Consider the following 19,776-nt stretch of genomic DNA (forward strand, 5'->3'; position numbering starts at 1 on the left):
AGAGGCCCATTCAAAGCCTGGCATCTCCTAGGCTGAGGGCCTGGTGAGCCTCAGGAGTGTGTTTCTGAAGGACCTCCTCTGGCCTCACACTCTGTAAAACCTGGGCTGGTTGGGAACAGGTATCTTTTACCAACAACACTTTTATAAACCACTGTTTTGAAAAACTACAACACAGTGGATTCAAATTATATTCAGGCATCCCTAGCATTAATGATCAATCCATGGCCAGTTAGTTTGACATGGCTCTCTCAAAACACCAGGAGAGAAGATAAAGATAAGATAAATTAAGTTGCTCTTTTGGTTTGCTTTGTAGAAAAAAAAAGTCTATGAAATACAAAAGGCATTTTCTGAGCCAAAAATACTGATCCCGCATATTTGAAAGATGTGGCCTCCACCCCAGAATAATGACCCAGAGCCCTATATCAATCTTGCGGAGAAATTCAAAAACATCTGCATGCCTAGATCTATAAATATTTTCCATTCACCACATGCAAAATTACCCAAACTCCCACTTCTCTGGCCTAGACTGAAAGCTCGTTGTGGGCGGGGAACCTGACTAATTAGACTGTAAGCCCGTCAAACGGCAGGGACTGTCTCTATCTGTTGCCGACTTGTTCATTCCAAGCGCTTAGTACAGTGCTCTGCACATAGTAAGCGCTCAATAAATACTATTGAATTGAATGAATGAATGACTACCAACTTTGTTATACTGGACTCTCCAGTGCTCAATAAATACATTTGATTGATTTCTCATATCTCTAGAATATAAGAAACCAAGCAACTGCCCAGAGCAAAATTCCCTAAGGTTGCCCCAAACATAAAATTCCACAGAATCCAAAATAAAAGTCAAAAGAAAGATGAGGCTTAGCTTCTTTCATTACTTTTAGGCTTGATACCAGATTGTTTTTAGATGTGCTAAAATGGGCTATCCACATTTGTAAAACAGGGATAATATCTGCTGCTTCTTCCCCACACAGGGGTGTTTTTGAGGATAAAATGAGGTAACTGTTGTGAAAATGCTATTGGAAAATGAAGTGTAATATAAATTGCATTGTTTCAATACTCAGTTACAACAGTGACAAACAGCAGAGCAAAATTTAAAGATAGGTTGTCAACTCCACAGGGAAACAACATTAAAGTCACAAAAGAAAGTGAGCTTCAGATCCATTCCGAACACAGAACAACCCTCTGCCACAGCAATTCCAGTACGTAAAGCTTCTCTCGCTCAACCAGAGCAGAACTCCCTTACCCGGAGATGTTCCAGATCAGGGGGAGGAGGAGGAAAGTCAGGCTCTTGAGGTTGAAAGGCTTCTCTGACCTTGGCCACAGCTCCCAGAATCCGATATCCTGAATCTAAAAAGCTCTTCTGCAGCCCTAAACGAGATATAGTCATCCTTTACTTCCATATGCTTAGGTGGGCTCTGCACACAGTGGTGCTCAGTGTCACATGCATGAATGAATGAATGAATGAATGAATGAATGAATGGAATCCACAAATGTGGCTTCATCACTGGAGCTGGTGGGACTTGGGATATGAGAAAGAACCTCCTAGATGGGCAACAGAGTCAACAGAGTGCTCAATATATAAGCCCCCTATCCCTGTCTTGTTGCTACTTCAAATAAGCTGGATTCTACTTCTGCTAACATTGAAATTCACATTTGATTGAAATAATTTACATAGCTAAACAGCAGAGAATCCAGACATTTCTGAGCATGATTCTCATGCATATACATGAAAATCCTACCTTGTAATGTCGAAGACCACCAAAAATTCAGCCAAAAGGAAATCTAGTCTTCTGAACTATGAAAACTGGACCTAACTGTTTACAGAATAACAATTATGCATTTGTGGGGAGTGAGCTGTTTCCATACAACACTTTGGGCTATTCAAAGGAGAAAACTGAAAGAAGCAGCTAACATTTTATAGAGTCAGAACTACAAACAGCTATAGGAATTAGAGCAGCCTCTTAATTCAGCATTTGGTAAATAATGTTTTCAAGGCTTGGGCCTCCTAGACTACAGTCAGAATTTAGTGACATCATTTCTTCAGAGGGCCTAGAGCTACTTGAATAAAAAGCACACGTTTGCACAGAATTCCAAGCGCTGCACATAGTAAGCGCTCAATAAATACTACTGAATGAATGAATGAATGAATGAATGAATGAATGAATGAATGAATGAATGAATACAACTCTCAAACACATGAGGAGGGAAGGCCAGGGAAGGGCAACTGGCAAAAACGAAAGTATAACAGCTATTTTTTAGAATTACCGTTTAGGAAAGCCAACTTAAGTGTAGCATATCAGCTACAAACCAAATCCAGTAAAAGCCTTATCTTGAGGCAAAAATTAGCTTTATCTAAAGAATCCAAGCTGTCCAGGTACTAACATTTGAGCGGGTCCTGCTACACTCTCTAAATATAAGCCTGACTGTGTTCAGATATTGACTACATTCAGTTACTGGAACTGGACTGTTTGCTGATCGGATTGGGAGAAGATCTAGCCATTGAAACTGTTAAAAGGAAATAGTATTTGGTAATCACATTAACAGGGTAGTATAACCAACTTGAGGTCTAAGAAAAAGAATATATTGACTGAAGGTGATCAAAAACTGTTTGTTAATCAGATTACCCAGAGATTCTACCCAAATCCCAAGAAAGATACAAAGGCTGGGAAAAGGTAAGTATTCTAAATGCCTTCACCAAAGTGGAATAATAGGCAAGTTTCCCTTATTGTTGAGAGCTTTCTGGTTGGTAATATGCTGGACAACAAGCCTTTCCTGAATGTAGTTTCTGGTTACCCTACAGGGCGTGGGAAGGAAATGGATTCCCCAGAACAGCAGATAATCCTAGATGAGGAGCATGGCCTAGTAGAGAGAGTACGGGCCTGGGAGTCAAAAGGACCTAGGTTCTAATCCTGGCTTTGCCACCTGTCTTCTGTGTGACCTTGGGCAAATTACTTCACTTCTCTGGACCTCTGTTCCCTCATCTGTAAAATGGGGATTAAGACTGTACCCTAATGTGGGACAGGGACCGTGTCCAACCTGATTTGCTTGTATCTACCCCAGCGCTTAGTACAGTGCCTAGCACACAGTAAGTGCTTAACAAGTACCACAATTAGCATCATTATTATTATGAGCCCCTCAGTGCTTACCAGGATCAGATATGTTTCCTGCCACAGCCTTAGCATCCATCACCATTGGGGAGATGGTTTTGCTCAATTCATCAGAAGCAGCTTTCACAGCTTCCCGAAATTTAGGATCCTCTGAGTTTTCCACCTCCCGTTTGGCTACCAAAAGAATCCGGTTGGCTCGTCGAGCAATGCTGGTGGCCCCAGCCACGAGCATCTGGGGTTGGATGTTGGCCATGGCCACTTTACATTTATCGAGATCTTTTTTAATTGCCTCCTCGGATGCATCCAGAAGTGACTTGGTATCAATGGCTTCGTCCACCAAACCTGCCAGAGAAAGAACAACAGGATTTAGTTTGCCCTTCAGAAAAATATATCCTCCACATTTCTGTGGCTCACTGCAGTTACATGTTTAAGCTGAAACTGCTGAAATCCTTTCCTATATGTCTGAGCTCTTCCTAACATTCCAACCCTCTTAAATGAATAGAGCCTTATTAAAGAGACCAGTGGTCACTGACACTGATCCTGAAGTCCAGTATCTAATGTCAACAATTTTGAATGGTCTTCCAATCCCCATGCTGTCATCCAAGAAGCAACATAACCTGAAACCATCACACCACACTGCATCATTTGTTAATGACATTTTCTCTTTCCTTCTTACCCCCCTAATATCTTGCTTCTTGGAAGTGCTCCTGCTGCCCCAGATGGCCACTTGAGTGACTCCTAAAGCAAGTACTAAGACTGCCCTGACTTGTTTCTATCACCTTATTTCAACGACCTCATTTGCCCCACTTTTATTCCTGGCCAATTACGGCATACTGTCACAATAGATTCCGCATTGCCTCCCTCTTATCCTCTGCCTTCTCTCTCTCAGCACAGAATGAGGAAGATTGGGAGATGCTACTTAGATGGGGTTTTTTTTTCCTTTTTTCGTGTGGGGAGGAGGTGGTTGTGTGTGATGTGGGCTTTGTTTTTATTTGTTTTTCAAACCATGTAGCTGATAAGTTGGGAGGAAGTCCTGAAACTCGCTGTGTTCAAATGTAGCTATTGTGATTCCTTATTAATGTGAATACTTGAAATGTGAATCTACTGAAAAAGACAGGGGCACCGACTGTAGCCACAGAACCAGCTCCCACCCACTGAAACCAGACACTGGCTTGGGCCGGGCAGAGACGTTATTCAATAAGAAGGTAGGAACTGTAACAATGAACTGAAGCAAACACCGGCACTGTAAGAGCGCTATTAAAATAGAAAGCCTCTCTTCAGACGGAGTGGGGAGATTTGCATGAGAGGACAGTAGTCATTGATTTTAGCAAAGCACAGCCTATGACTGCATACTCATCAGATTACCGCCAGAAAGTTCAGTCAGCCACGCTAAAGTTTCTGACAGCTCTCATCACTCAGAGTGGAGGACACAAGGAATGGACAATAATTTCCCATAACACTTTACCTGTCATTTTTTCTACATTATCAATCCACTGATTCTTCATGGTTTCAAAATGTTCATAAGCAGCTTGATTTCCAGGATTTCTTAGTAAAATACGGGCAGCTGAGACTACCTGCCAATGACAGGGGCATCTTTAAGCATTATTCTAGCATCAAAGGGATACAAATCATGGGGAAGCCCTACTCTGTTCTTTTATGATGCTTCTCCATTTTCTGAGGGAGGAAGTGGATATGTCTTTACATGGAAAAGCAGCATCAGAGGGACTAAAATTCCTCAAATAATTTTCACATCTAAATCCATATATAACAGCTTCTCAAACAGAACAATTCAAGCACAGCACAGCTCCGTTTTTGCAATACAACAGTATTGTCCATTCTTGCAATAAAATACTAGAAACCATTTTCTCGGTAAGTCATGTCAGACTCCCAAAACTTGTTCTGTCACTGCAAATAGTTTTTCCTTCAGGCTCCAGAGAGACTTCAAAAGGTATCTATAATTTGAATAGACATAATTAACCCTTAAAACTCAAATGTGTTCCATCATGAAATGTTATTCACAAATATTAAATCACTGAAAATTAACTTTTTCGGTTAGCCGCCAAGTAGAAACTGTAATTTGGCCAATGTAGTTTTACAAGTGGCTTACACAAAGGGACAGATACATTATCTGTATTCCAGGAAAGTGGCCCCTCTTTTAAAGAAAGTGAGTCTCCAAGAAGGGAGTGAAGTTGACTCAGAAGTATTCAAATTTATCAGCATGTCTCTTGAAGCAATCCCCACTGTCAGAACCACCATCTATAACAGATCACTTCCTTATATTTTCTCCTCAGGCAAACATCCATATCTCAGACCTAAAGAGTTAGAGTTGGTATAGCATATAAACAAAATTCAATTTGGAAAGCACAAGGGCTAACAAGAAGATCTACCAAAGTAATTATCAGGACATTAATACCTAATTCAGCATATTCTTTCGCTAGCCAATCCTCCTTGGAACATTACTGCACAGTATTCAACGAGTCACTACAGTTAATGTCTGAAAAGAGGCTCGGTTATTTGCCATAAACTCTGTCTAAAAATACAGTCATGGGTCAATCTGTAAAACAGAGTTGAATGAAAATTCCAGCACTCACTAATATAATCCAGGACCTGGCAGGACCGTGGCACGGCAAGGAAAGTCTGAACCCTGGAAGCTACCCATCCCATTTTTCATTCTTATAGCTAATTTACATGACTACGAGGTAGAGAAGCAGCATAGCCTAGTGGACAGAGCACAAGGGCCTGGGAGTCAGAAGGACCTGTGTACTACGCCCAGCTCTGCCACTTGTCTGTTGTGTGACTTTGGGCAAGTCACTTCATTTATCTGTGCTTCAGTTACCTCATTTGTAAAATGGGGATTAAGATTAAAGAAGCAGCGTGGCTCAGTGGAAAGAGCCTGGGTTAGGGAGTCAAAGGTCATTGGTTCGAATTCCGGCTCCACTGCTTCTCAGCTGTGTGACTTTGGACAAGTCATTTAATTTCTCTGTGCCTCAGTTACCTGACTGTAAAATGGGGATTAAAACTGAGCCCTACGTGGGACAACCAGATCAACTTGTATCCCCCCAGCGCTTAGAACAGTCTCTTGCAGATAGTAAGCATTTTACAAATGCCACCATTATTATCATTATTATTATAAACCTGATGTCGTACATAACCCAGAATTTAGAGCAGTGCCTGGCACAAAGTAAGCACTTAAATACCATAAAAAATTAAAAAAAACAGACCTGGGGTGTGAGTTCTCTTGCGGTCTTCACTGAAGCTTGAATACCTTCAACCGTTGTTTTATTAGCAGTTCCAACTGCAGCCGCCTTCTCTGCTGTTGCACCAAGCCTTCCTGAGTGATTTTCAAAGTTAGCTGCCCTTTCTTCAAACACCTTTAGAGAAAACAAACACATTCTGACAATTTTCCTGAAACAGTGTGGGGACAAGAAGCCTGAGAAAATGCTGCTGGAGAATATACCAGTGCTTACTGTGTGAAGGAGATGGGCCAAATTTCTGCTGTCATAGACTTTAGCCTCTGACCTAAAGGACCTTTTCCATGTGAATTTCCCACACACTCATGAAATGCAAGTTTCTGTTGATTTTCATCAATTTAAATATACTGAGTCCAGAATACATGACTATTCCGTGCTGCTGTGAGTTTGCAGACTGTGGAAAATATACAATCCTTGCTCTTATGGGATCTGCAATCTACTTTTAAGCTTGCACAATATATTCAAACCCACTGCGATGACTTTTACTCATGATAGTTACAGCTTCCAAATATGTTAAGTGGGGAAAGGAAAACATCGAGTCTAAGTCCAATGAGTCCTTCTGTCTAATGAGTGAAACTCCCTGAAGAAGTTGGGCTTTGAACTGGGATCTGAAGGACAGAAACCACAGTCAAAGGCCAGGTTGAACAAACAGTTTGTCATGGACACAGGAGAACCTGGGCATGGATGAGATGGATATGGTGAGCAGGCTAGTTTGACATGACAGTATTGGGAAATAAGGTGAGAAATGATTGGAAAATTAAAATTATGACATATCACTCACATAAAATACTGCCATCTTCCTTCAGTATCTCATTAAAACTCCTATTATTTCAGGTCTTTAGCAGATATCAGTACTCTGACTCTCCCATGTAGTGATGGATTATGAAGGCAACACTTAGAGAAGGTGTATTTTCCTAAAGACATACTCATCTATAAAAATATATCAGAGTCATGGAAAACTTCAGGAATACTGACCTCATACTAGTATATGGTATTTAAGGTATTTAAATATTTAAATACTCTACCTCATCTCTGCTGGGTGTATCAGAAGGTGCAGTGGCTGCTACTGCTAACAGCTTGATGGGAGTTGTAGTATCACTGAAAACATCCGACACTTCCTGAGTCATAGCTTCCTGCATCCTCGATTTTAGATCCTTAAAGACATTGTTAAAAAAACAACCCACTAGAATTATAAAAGCATAAATGTTTAGCACCTGAGTTGCAGAAAACTGTACTAAATGCTTGGAGTAAAAAAAGAATTAGTATCAATCCTTCAATCATATTTACTGCTGCTTATTTTGTGCAGAGCACTGTTACAGGGTTTGGGAAAGTACAATGTAACAGAGTTGGTGGACACATACTCTGCCCACAACGAGCTTACAGTCTAGAGGGGGAGACATAGATTTATATAAATAAGAAAATCACAGATAGACACATAAGTGTTGTGGAGCTGAGGATAGGGTGAATAAAGAGTGCAAATGCAAGTGCAAAGACGATGTGGAACGGAGTGAGAAGAGGAAATGATGGCTTAGTCTGGAAGGCCTCCTGTAGATGTGTTTTTAATAGGGCTCTGAAGGTGGAGAGAGTGATTGTCTGCCAGATATAAAGGGGGGACGGAGTTCCAGGCCAAAGGCAGGACGTGGGGGAGTGGTCGTTGGAGAGATAGACAAGATCAGGGTACAGTGAATAGGTTGGCACTTGAGAAGCGAAGTATGTGGGCTGGGTGATTGAGGGCTTTGAAAGAGTTTCAGTTTGATGTGAAAGTGGAAGAGCAACCACTGGTGGTTCTTGAGGAGTGGGGAAACATGGACTTTATGGTTTTGTAGAAAAATGATCTGGGCAGCAAAGTGAATGTTGTGGACTGAAGTGGGGAGAGACAAGAAAGCAAGGCGGTCAGCAAGAGGGCTGATGTGATTCAAGATCACACAGCACACAAATGGCAGAGATGGGATTAGAACCCAAGGCCCTCTGACTCTCTTTCAGGCCCTTGCTCGATCCGCTACGTCACACTGAGTTCTCTCAGTACTCTCAGATAGACGCCAAAGATTACTCAATCAATCAAATGACATTTACTAAATTGTGTACGATTTCATCTGCCAGGAGTGAAAACATGAGTACTTTCTTGGCAGGTACCTAAAATTTCAATTAAATAATTCCTCTCAATTGCAACGCATTACTTCCAACTAGAAAGCTAGTAGTAATAATGATATTTATTAAGTAATAATAATAATAATGGTATTTAATCGCTTACTAAGTACCACGCATTGTACTAAGTGCTGAGATGGATACAAGCCCATCGGGCTGTACACAGTCTCTGTCCCACATGGGGCTCACAATCTTAATCACCATTTTACAGATGAGGTAACTGAAGCACAGAGAGGTGAAGTGACTTGCCCAAAGCCACACAGCACACAAGGAGCAGAGCCAGGATTAGAACCATGACCTTCTGACTCTCAGGCCCATTTCTTATCACTACATCATGCTACTTCCTTATTATGTGTTCCAAGCACTGGGCTAAGGACTAGGGTAAATATAAGAGAACCTTATTGGGCAAGGCCCTTGACTCATATGGAGCTCACAGCCTGAGAGGGAGGCAGAAAGGTATTTTATCACCAACTTAGAGTCAAGGAATCTGAGATTCAGTGAAAAGGTGACTTGCCATTAAGTCACACGGCAGGTAAATAGTCTTAATCCTAATCCCTTGCTCTTTCCAGTTGAGTTTCCAATTAATTTTCAGGTCTTCCCTTTGGAGATGATTCCACAGGGAAGGGTAGACCTCTGTGTGAGATTTTTCCTATTTGGCCAGGAATTTATTTTTTCTTTTTGATCACAGTCTTTAACATCTTTACTCACAATATACGGTATAAAGGATTTCCTCTTTTCCCAACCTTTTAATCACAAGAAAAACATTAACTCTAATACTGTGTAACTGCCTACCTTTAAGGAATCCTGGAGTTGAGAAGCAAGAGCCCTGGCTTGAGGACTCTCTCCTTCTCCTCTTGCAGCCAGATCAGCTAGCTGGGCTGCTAGCTGATCCACTCGGTCACATTTAGCAAGAAGATCTTGACGATAAGGTCCCATCATGACATTGGCAAGACGATGCCCTTCTGCCACAAGGCCTCGTATCGCAGCCTGACCTGTACAGCAAGGAAAGTGCTTGAGCAATTGTTAAAGCAACAGTCAGGAGGTCAAATGGCCTGGGTCCTTGGATCTTTTGGGAATCCAAGCTTGGACAGCATAAATTACAGTATTTCCTGCTTATAATAAATGCTTTATATCTCTACATTCCTGGTTTGTTAAAGCGAGAGCAATATCCCACAACTTCCCAATGTGGGAGTGTGGGTTGCCAGCAATCCTGATTGCCCTGCAAGAGAACAATACTCTTAGTTGAACACTGCTTTAAGGAATTTCTTATTTAATCAATCACTCAAGCATATTTATTGAGCGCTTACTGTGTGCAGAGCACTGCACTAAGTGCTTGGGAGAGTACAATATAACGGAGTTGGTAGGCACATTCCCTGCCCACAAGCAAAATCATATTTCAATCAACTGCATTTATTAAACACTAACTGTGTGCCAAGCACTCTAATAGACTGTAGACTAGACTGAAGACTCTAGACTGTAAGTTTGTTGTGGGCAGGGTATGTGTCTGTTATATTGCTGTACTGTACTCACCCGCATGCTTAGTATAGTGATCTGCACACAATAAGCACTCAACAAATACAAACTGACTGACTACTAAGCATTTAGGAGAGTACAATGTAACAGAGTTGGCAGACATTCTTTGCCCACAATGCGCTTACAGTCTAGAGGGGGAGACAGACATTAATATCAATAAATAATTTACAAATATGTACATAAGTACTGTGAAGCTGGTGGAGGGTGATGTATAAAGGGAACAAATCAGGATGACAAAGAAGGGAGTGGGAGACGAGGAATTGAGGGCTTAGTCAGGGAAGTCCTCTAAAAGTTTTTCACTACAATCACAGAACTGGAACTCAGGGATTTAGAGTTTCCATTCAAAATCAATAACCTTGAGCTGTCGCTAAGCCATTTATTTAGTACTGGGAGTACTGGTATTCCCAGGGGGGAATACTAGTGATCAAACAATCTGGGGAAAGAACTAACTATATTTGAATTAGCTGATTAGTGACTACTGAGGAATGATCTGGGCACATAGGAGACAACTATTAGGGGTAATTAGCCAGTCAATGCGATGAGACTGAAATCCAACGAAAATCTTACCCACGCCACGGTCATCAACTGTAGGATTATCAATCCATCTGTGCGCCTGCTCAATCTTGCCCTCTAAATGAACTGCTGCTTTGACAGGTCTACTGTTGGCCACAGCCCTGTTGGTTTTTGACTGAAGGTTCTGCAGTGCTGTGGCTACTTGCTTAGCCAGAGCCCGGGCCTCTGGAGAGTCTCCTTTCCCTCTGAGGATGAATAAAGCAACATGTTTCCATCACACTTTCCTTTGAATGAACATAATGAATTACTCAGAACAACAAAAACAGTAATATCAGTCAATCAATGGTATTTATTTAGTGCCTACCATGTGTAGAGCACTGTACTAAGGACTTGAGAAACTACAATACGAAATGTTAGATAGGATCCCTGCCCACAAGGAGCTTACAGTCTATAGAAGGAGAGAAACATTAAAATAAATCTTAGGGAAATTAGGCATTGAGGTTGAGGGGCCCAAAGGCCAATGTTAGGGTGCTCAAAGTGTATACTGGAAGAAGCAGGAGAATGGGGGCGGAGGGTAGGCAGTTCCTCACATATTACAAAAGGCAGGTACCAGGAGCCACAAAATAGTAAACAGAACTATTTACTGGATGATGATGGGCAAAACCGGGGATGGGCAAGGAATGTCCCGGTTCGGGGAGGTCCAGGAGGCACTCACTGGTCTTTGCTCTGTGTGCCAGAGTCCATGGATTCCTAAACCAATACAAAGGCAAGCCAGTAAACTTCACTGCTGTGGACCTCTTGACATGTCATCTCGTTCTAGGATTGGTGTGTTCTTTCCCTTTTTGCGGGGGGGTTCTCCTACAGGAACCCCAGGACATTCTTGATGGGAGGTGGTTGTCAACAATAACAACAACAATCACAATCATAATGATGATGATAAAACAACTAATGAAATGAGAGGGTGATTTGGCTATAAGTAGTTTCAAGAAGCTACTCTTCGAGATGAGTAGGGAGCAAATTATAGCCTGTAGGCCATATCTATAAACAGGAGTTTTTAATCCAGCCTCCAGAAAAGAGTGCCTTAGTCTTTCACCTGTGATATAAACGCAGGTTCTGGAGAAGCCAGCCCATGGCCTGGTTCCCACCGAAGCAGTTTGAGAAAAAGAGAGAAGCCAGTCAACTTCCACTGGGCCTGGCTGCCTGAATCCTCCAAGGCCACATCCTCTTGCCTCCTCCACCTCAAAGGAGTTGAGGAGGGCAGTAAGAACTTCCTGCCACCTCAGCCCACATGAACTTTTCATGCCAGAAGCTTTGCCCACCCCAATTCTAGATGTAGACATTAAACACCATGGACATCTTATAATATCATCTCATTACATACTGTCTCCGTAAATCCGAGAGTTTAGTGGTCAAAGCAGAGATTTCCCCAAGAGAACGCAGAATATCATCTCTTTCTTTAGGATCATCACATAGTTCTGCGATTTTCCTAGCTTCAGCCAAAACTCCTCGGATCTGTTCCTCTCCTTCAGGACCCCCATTTGGATCAGCGAGCCAGTTCTAAACATATATGGAAAAGGAGTTATCAGCTATAAATTATTTAACAATTATCAAAGGGAACGGGACACCTCAAGATTCTTCACAGCATTTCCCATCAGCTGTTTCAAGCATAGCAATCCTATCATCAACTGCAATGAGTTCATGTGATTTTAAATGACCTCTTTATTCAGTCAAGACTGAGTCAATTCCTGCTTAAACAACAAAAAAAATTCTTGTTTTTTCTCAGGCAGAATAATCTTCTAAACAAGTAGTGTATGTTCTTTCTTATTTAGAGGTTGTTAGACCAGATAGCCTAGACAGAGAAGCAGCGTGGCTCAGTGGAAAGAGCATGTGCTTGGGAGTCAGAGGTGATGGGTTCTAATCCTGGCTCCGCCGCTTGTTGGCTGTGTGACCTTGGGCAAGTCACTTAACTTCTCTTTGCCTTAGTTCCCTCATCTGTAAAATTGGGATGAAGACTGTGAGCCCTACATGAGACAACCTGATTATCTTGGATCTCCCCAGCGCTTAGAACAGTGCTTTGCACATAGTAAGTACTTAACAAATGCCATAATTATTATTATTATTATATGGATTCAGTGTCTTGATAAATGTTTTTTAAAAAAATTCTTAAAGCTAGTCCCCAAACATACTAGACTCTTTGTAGGACTGTGGCCAAATATACCAGCAGCTTCTGAAATAAAATGGTGAATTTCAAATTCTCCAACAGCAAAATTAGGACTTCTTCAGCACTGCCTCGCATTGAAAAAGTATTAGCCTAAACTGTTAAAAAAAAAAAAACCCTTGCCTCACTATCACACAAATCCTTTTCTCATACCACATGACATAAAGCTAATAATTATATACAAGCAAGAAGACCAACCGCACCCCTCCACTGAGTAACAGCAACTCTCTCTCCCACTCACAGCTTGATAGAGAGGCATTTCAAAAAAATAACCAATACCTGAGCAGCATCAATCTTTTTAGCAATGCTCTGCTTTGAGTTGGTCATAGCTTCCAGCTTGCGAGCAGCGTTTTCCACTTTTGCCGTAAGCATATCCAATCCCTGAGATATCTGCTGAGCTTTCTGCATGGCCGCTGGTGTGCCTCCTTGTCCTCTATTCAAGACAGAGACACGCTGTCATTTTGCTCTTCAAAAGACTTAACAGCAAATGTTCTATTAACAAGCAAGTACAAGTAGTTTTGTTTCAGCTCTTAATTTGTCTTTTGCCTGTCCCTGGAAGTCTGGAATAGCAAAAGAGCACCCAGAGACAAACAAAATTCAACAACCAACCCATCTGTTTCCTCCTTTGCTGTAAATGCATACTGAATCAAAATATCTACATAAACGGTTCTAGGGACTGCGTTGGAAAAACATACTAACTCACAGATTTCAAAGCATCAGGTAACAAACCATTTTTACTCTATATGCTCATTATATAATCAAATCAGAACTTTAAAGAAAAATGTGCTTTAAAATCTGTTATAAAAATCTGTTTCCATAGTAATATGTGTTTCTGAAAAGTCCACTGCAACCTATTATTTTTTGCAAGTGAACAACCCCAATATTACTGAATTTACCACTGCTATATGAAAACGTTGATTTTATTATAAAATTCTGTCTGTCCTAATAAGACTTGTGCATGTCCAATTAAGTGACTGGACAAAGTGTTTTAATGAAAGGAGACTCTGACAAGAGAACAATAGAAAGCACTGAGTTTTTTGATAAAGGTGCCTCAGAGGACTTTTACTATTTCCTTGAGTTCCTTAAAGAAAGGTTTACCTAAGTTCATTTAAAAATTCACAATTCATGGATTAGTTTAGAGGAGCAACGTGACCTAGTGAAGAAAGCGTATGCCTGAAAGTCAGGGGACCTTAATTTCCATCCCAGCTCTGTCAGTTGCCTGCTGTGTGACCTTCACCAAGTATCACTTAACTTCTCTGTGCCTCAGTTTCCTCATCTGTAAAATGGGTGTCCTATGCCTGGTCTTCCTCCTATGAGCCCCATGTGGGGCAGGGCCTGTGTGTCTGACCTGATTAACTTATAACTACCCAAGTGCTTAAAACAGTGTTTGATGCATCGTGGTTCAGTGGAAAGAGGCCGGGCTTGGGAGTCAGAGGTCATGGGTTCTAATCCCAGCTCTGCCACTTGTCAGCTGTGTGACTGTGGGCAAGTCACTTCACTTCTCTGTGCCTCAGTTACCTCATCTGTAAAATGGGGATTAACTGTGAGCCTCACGTGGGACAACTTGATTACCCTGTATCTACCCCAGCGCTTAGAACAGTGCTCGGCACATAGTAAGCACTTAACAAATACCAACATTATTATTATTATTATTATGCATAGTAAGTGCTTAGCCAATACCATAATAATAACGTATGGATATTTCTTTACAGGAAAAAAAGCTCTCGGACACCTTAAGGAAATGTTCTCTTTCCTGCAACTCTAAGTCACACGAACAGGACCCAAAATGTACCAGCAATTGCAGAGAGGCTTATAAATTGTACATGCCAAGCGCTTAGTACAGTGCTCTGCACACAGTAAGTGCTCAATAAAGACGATTGAATAAAGGAATGAATGAATGAATAAGGAAAGTTATCAACAAATTCAACTGGAGAAATAAAAGAGCTTTTTGAGACACTGAACTCAGTTGCCCTGAGATTTTTTAAAAAACAGAAACTCTGAAACTTCATTCATTCATTCGTTCATTCATTCAACAGTACTTATTGAGCACTTACTGTGTGCAGAACACTGTACTAAGCACCTGGGAAAGTATAATACAACAATAAACAGTGACATTCACTGCCCAAAACAAGCTCACTTGCCTGTTGGTCCAATTCCCAAACACAACTACTGAGCTCAATGCAGGAATGAGCTTACCTGGCTCGGAAGTCAGCCACCTGATCAGTCATTTGCCCCAGTACTTTACAGGTTCCTAAGATCTCTCTGCGTTCTTTGCCTGCACAGAGTTCGCCAACTTTTCCCGCTTCATCCAAGATCTGTCGTATGGCCTGCTCACCAGCATCTCCTAACATCCAAATACGGTCAATATTAACTGTTTGATACGTTCATTATTTTGAAACGAATCTAAATGTCATTTCATCCATGGAAGAATGGACATTTCTTTAAATCGTAGGACATGGGCCCAGAGAGCTGGCAATAAAACAATATCTAGGCAGTGTTTCAGTTTGCTCTTCAGAGAGGAGGCAAGATGGAGTACATAGGGTTCAGTCCGTTTTCAACTATAAAGCAATTTACAGTTAAAAATATGATTTATGAGAATTTACTGAAAATGAATACTGTTTATTGCCACCTATCTCCATTAAGATTTTTCACATTCTTTCAAATATTAATCTAAAAGACAGAAAATACTATGAAGAAAATTTGAACCCAGTAACCTATCCAATTCTTGCTTATCCATAAATTTATGTGGTAGATCTTTTGTTTTGTATCATTTGCTTATACCTGAGGATTTAAAATGCCACAAATGTGACAGTATGTTGGGTTACCTGGAGAGGCGTTGGGATCACGAAGCCAACCTTTAGCCTGGTTCAGTTTGGAATCTATGGAGGCCAATGCCCTCTTCATGGCTTCAGTATCCTTTAAAGAGAACAATCCACAGTCATTTTCTTAACAAAATTTTGAAAATGCAATACAAAGCAAATAGAGAAAATGAAGCAAACGTAATAACTAGGAAATGCCTAGAAACAAGCATCTTTTTTGAATAATCTATCACACCACAACTCTTGATTGCACATGCAAATCTTCAGTGCATTCTGTTCATTTCCTTGGTTTCCCTGCTGCTCTAATTCCTGAAACCAAAAGATTCTTGATGACTACAGTAATGGAAAGGAATCATTTGCACTGTCTTTAGAACCTTCTCCCCCTTTACAGTCTACAACATTCATCTCATGATACCTTAAACCAATATCTTCTATTTGCAGTGAAGCTTTCTTAGTTTGTCATCCCACATTGAAACACACATTAACCTAATGAGGTTTCACTGTATTTAATAAAGAGACACTTTGAATTACCAGCTCATAAAAACGGATGTATAATTTATCAGCATGTTTACAATCCTTCTTAAAAATTGGGATTTTTTTCCCCTGAGTTAATTTTTTTTTTCCTCCCTTCAGAAGGACCAAAGTAAGTGGATTCCAAATTATTTCTCTGAGAAGTAGAATGGCTTAAAGAGTAGAACTCGAGCCCAGGAGTCAGACGTAACTGGGTTTTAATCCCGGCTCTGACAAATGTCTGCTGTATGAACTTGGGCAAGTCACTTAACTTCTCGGGGCCTCGGTTACCTCATCTGGAAATGGGGATTAAGAGTGTGAGCCCCATGTGAGATAGGGACTGTGCCCAACCTGATGAACTTGTATCTACCCCAGTGCTTAGAGCAGTGCTTGGAAAATAATATGCACTTAACAAGGTCCATAGAGATTATTATTAACTAAGCCATGGAACATGCAAATTATTGAGAATACTAACAATTATACTTATGGACCTTTTACCCTTTTTTTTTTTGACTGTCATCTTTTATGCATGCCACTGCCGGGGAAGAGACTGTGATGGCTGCTTCAGAAAAAATTCAGACAGTTGCATCACAATTGCACCCCCAGGGAGTTCTTCATGAAAGAGCAGCTCATCATCCAACCCCTCCTTCCTCTATTCTAACCAATTCTAATATTGCATCTAATATTCTATTCTAATAGTTGCAGCATTAGGTCTCCACAGGAGGGCACCAAGAGAATCCCCTCTGCATGCATAATCAGAGAACAAAACAATCAGCAGGCGTCAACACCTTTAGGACAAAAAGCCCTAAAGAATCAAGCAGCACAGCAGGTTCTAGCAGAGTTATGCAGAATATCAAGTCAAATATACTCCCAGGTATATCTGGTTTTGGATTACCTTCCCCCATCATCTGACAAGAGCTCAATAACAGTTACCTACTGGAAACTGGGTAAAGGCTTATCTCTTGGGCCAGGGATTGAACATTAGACAAATCACAATCCTTACAGCGGAAGCATGTAAAGTATTACACAGTCCGGGAATGTATAATTACTATTAGAAACCAGAAACAAAATTTAAATTAGGGAGATTCAGTTACTTAGAATGTGATTCAAGCTTCTATTCTAGTTTTCAATCAATCCATGATTTTGACACAGGTAGCTGTTATGGACTCTTCTACTTCAACCGTTTTTTACTTACAATAGCCATAACTCTGCCTGCTTAATTTAAATTTTAAACCCACACCCACGAAGAAATTTATTCTAAAATATTCTGCTCTAAAAGCAGAACTCTCATCACCGTATTCTCATAATTCTCATTTGCTTACCCTTTGAATTCCTAGTTTGATAAAGGATTTGACATTGAAAGGATAAAAATAAATCTTGTTTATTGCTGCTTATAAGGTTGATAGCTAAAACTCTGAAAGGAAATAATGCATTTCTGACCAAAGTAACATACTTCCTGAGTGAAAGAAATGAGAACAGCAAGATGTTCAAATTATCTATTTTTTTGTCTACCAAAATCTTGGACAAATTTTATGTATGAGGAAGCACTTCGAAGCTGTGAATTTTAAGTCCCAAAATTCAACAGGACAGATTTGGGAAGATTGAATATGCTTTAAAAGTTAATTTTAAAATAATCGATTTTACCAAATTCCCTCCCCCTGACAAAAAGAAAAAAAAATGGATTTTTTTTTCCCTGGGAAGACAAGAGAAGCAGTGTGGCCTAGTGGAAAAAGCATGGGCCTGCGAGTCAGAGAAACCAGCTTTTAATGTCAGAGGAACCAGCTTTTAATCCCAGCTCTGCCACTTTCCTGTTGGGTGACCTTGGGCAAGTCACTTCACTTCTCTGTACCTTAGTTCCCTCACCTGCAAAATGGGAATGGAATTCCTGTTCACCCTTCTACTTAGATTGTGAACCCCATGTAGGTCCTGATTATCTTTCATCTTTTCCAGTTTTTAGTAAAGTGCTTGACACACAGTAAGCATCTAACAAATTCTACTACTATTATTATAATAATAAGAGCTATTATTATTATGTCAAGGCCAGGGACTTCCTGGCAGTAGGAGGAAGCAGCATGGCCTGGGGGATAGCGCACAGACCTGGGAGTCAAAAGGACCTGAGTTCAAACCTGGATCTGCCACTTGTCTGCTGTGACACCTTGGGTACATCACTTAACTTCTCTGTGCCCAAGTTACCTCATCTGTAAAATGAGGATTAACAATAAGAGCCCCATGTGGGGCACAGACTATGTCTGATCTGATTAGCTTTTCTCTATCAGGCATTTAGTACAGTGCCTGGCAAATAGTAGCAATTAACAAATACCATTTAAAAAAAAAATAGAAAGTTCACTAGGAAGTGAAATGAGAAAATGATTGTTGTTCAGGAACATTTAACTTAAAAAAACTGATTGCTAGGAAATGAGAGCACCCTCCCAACTCTGCAAAAATAAAAATGAGGTACTTTTCTTGGTGTGTAATAACGCCGGCTAAAACAAGTCCTTCTGATGCAGAAATACCAGAAGATTTGGAGGAATCCCACATAACTTCCGTTTTGTTTGTTGGGTTTTTTGGTTTGGTTTTTTTTTTTTAATGTTAAATTCAGCCATCAAATAGCTGTGCTCTGCAGTAAGGAAAAGTTTTATATTTCTGCACTTCCTTACCAACATTCCCATCTTTGGTAAAGCAGAGTAAGTCAAACTCCCTGGCAGGACATCTGGCTTAGTCACCACATTAACTCATTACAGGCTTCCGACTGTTTAGCCAAAGAGGGAGGAACCATGAGGTAACACACGACAGCATCATATTCCATATTTCAGAATAGGAGAAAATGCCTAAGGTAGCGAGACCAGCATGAGATCATTTGAAAGTTTGTGTGCTTTTATCACTGGTACATCTTTTCAATTGCTTTCATTCCTCTCTCAGCATGGGCTGAGGCAAGTACCTGAATATATCAGGAAAGACCACGACCCTTATTAGTTAAGTATAGAAGAGAATGAGGATAAAAGCAGAGAAATATCAAAAGGATAAAACTCCAAATTCTTCTGTTAAAGAAATCTCAGGAAACAAAATTACAATTCACTTACATAAAGAATTTATCAATTCCAATAAAATTCCTTATTTAAGCAGGGGCAAGCTAACAGTTAAATTATTGACAGACTAGAATTTAGGTCTAGAATTTAAATGTAAGAATCTAGGTCAAAATGATCGGTTATGCGAGTATTTCCTCCTTAAAAGATGTGTTCATTAGGCAAGACAGATTCTTTTACCCCAAGAACTTTTTCCACTTACTTTCTTCCCCCACTTTCTGGAGGAACCATCACTTCCCAGGAGAAGCCTGCACCAATGGAGAAGCGTGCAACAGGTATGGCAAGAAAAAGTTAATTATTTTTTTGGTCGGGGTGGAAAAAGAGGGAATGATACTAAATGCACTAAATGGAAAGGGAACTCAATGGCCACAGAATAGATACCCCTGCCTCATTTTCACTACTAGAAGGAGCCCAGTTTCAACACCTGTCTCCAAAGCAGTTCAATATTCTGACAGCCTGTCCGAAATCTGAAAACTGCAGGGCTAAAATGTATTAAAGATATATCTACAAATTACACATACTTTTCATAATTTTCCAAACATCATGATAAAAATAGATCTAAACATTCCTTGCCTGCGTTATCATTAGATT

The 19,776-nt window shown here is 40.5% G+C and overlaps 1 protein-coding gene across 4 annotated transcripts in view; it reads right to left on the bottom strand.

The window, feature by feature from the left end:
- Positions 1-19,776, bottom strand: part of VCL (vinculin) — a 93,236-nt gene that overhangs the window by 16,551 nt on the left and 56,909 nt on the right. For 2 of the 4 annotated variants that reach the window (XM_029059506.2, XM_029059504.2), the window contains exons 7-17: positions 15,599-15,689; positions 14,970-15,117; positions 13,053-13,206; positions 11,937-12,112; positions 10,610-10,800; positions 9,302-9,501; positions 7,390-7,518; positions 6,335-6,484; positions 4,579-4,687; positions 3,153-3,455; positions 1,250-1,374 (exon numbers count right to left, since the gene is read on the bottom strand). In XM_029059506.2, the coding sequence (XP_028915339.1) occupies positions 1,250-1,374; positions 3,153-3,455; positions 4,579-4,687; positions 6,335-6,484; positions 7,390-7,518; positions 9,302-9,501; positions 10,610-10,800; positions 11,937-12,112; positions 13,053-13,206; positions 14,970-15,117; positions 15,599-15,689 (1,776 nt within the window). Of the gene's footprint in view, positions 1-1,249; positions 1,375-3,152; positions 3,456-4,578; positions 4,688-6,334; positions 6,485-7,389; positions 7,519-9,301; positions 9,502-10,609; positions 10,801-11,936; positions 12,113-13,052; positions 13,207-14,969; positions 15,118-15,598; positions 15,693-19,776 lie in introns of all 4 variants that reach the window. The other 2 variants (XM_029059503.2, XM_029059505.2) reach the window with 1 other exon arrangement.

This window comes from Ornithorhynchus anatinus, chromosome 3 (assembly GCF_004115215.2).
Source record: "Ornithorhynchus anatinus isolate Pmale09 chromosome 3, mOrnAna1.pri.v4, whole genome shotgun sequence".
Lineage (NCBI taxonomy): Eukaryota > Metazoa > Chordata > Mammalia > Monotremata > Ornithorhynchidae > Ornithorhynchus > Ornithorhynchus anatinus.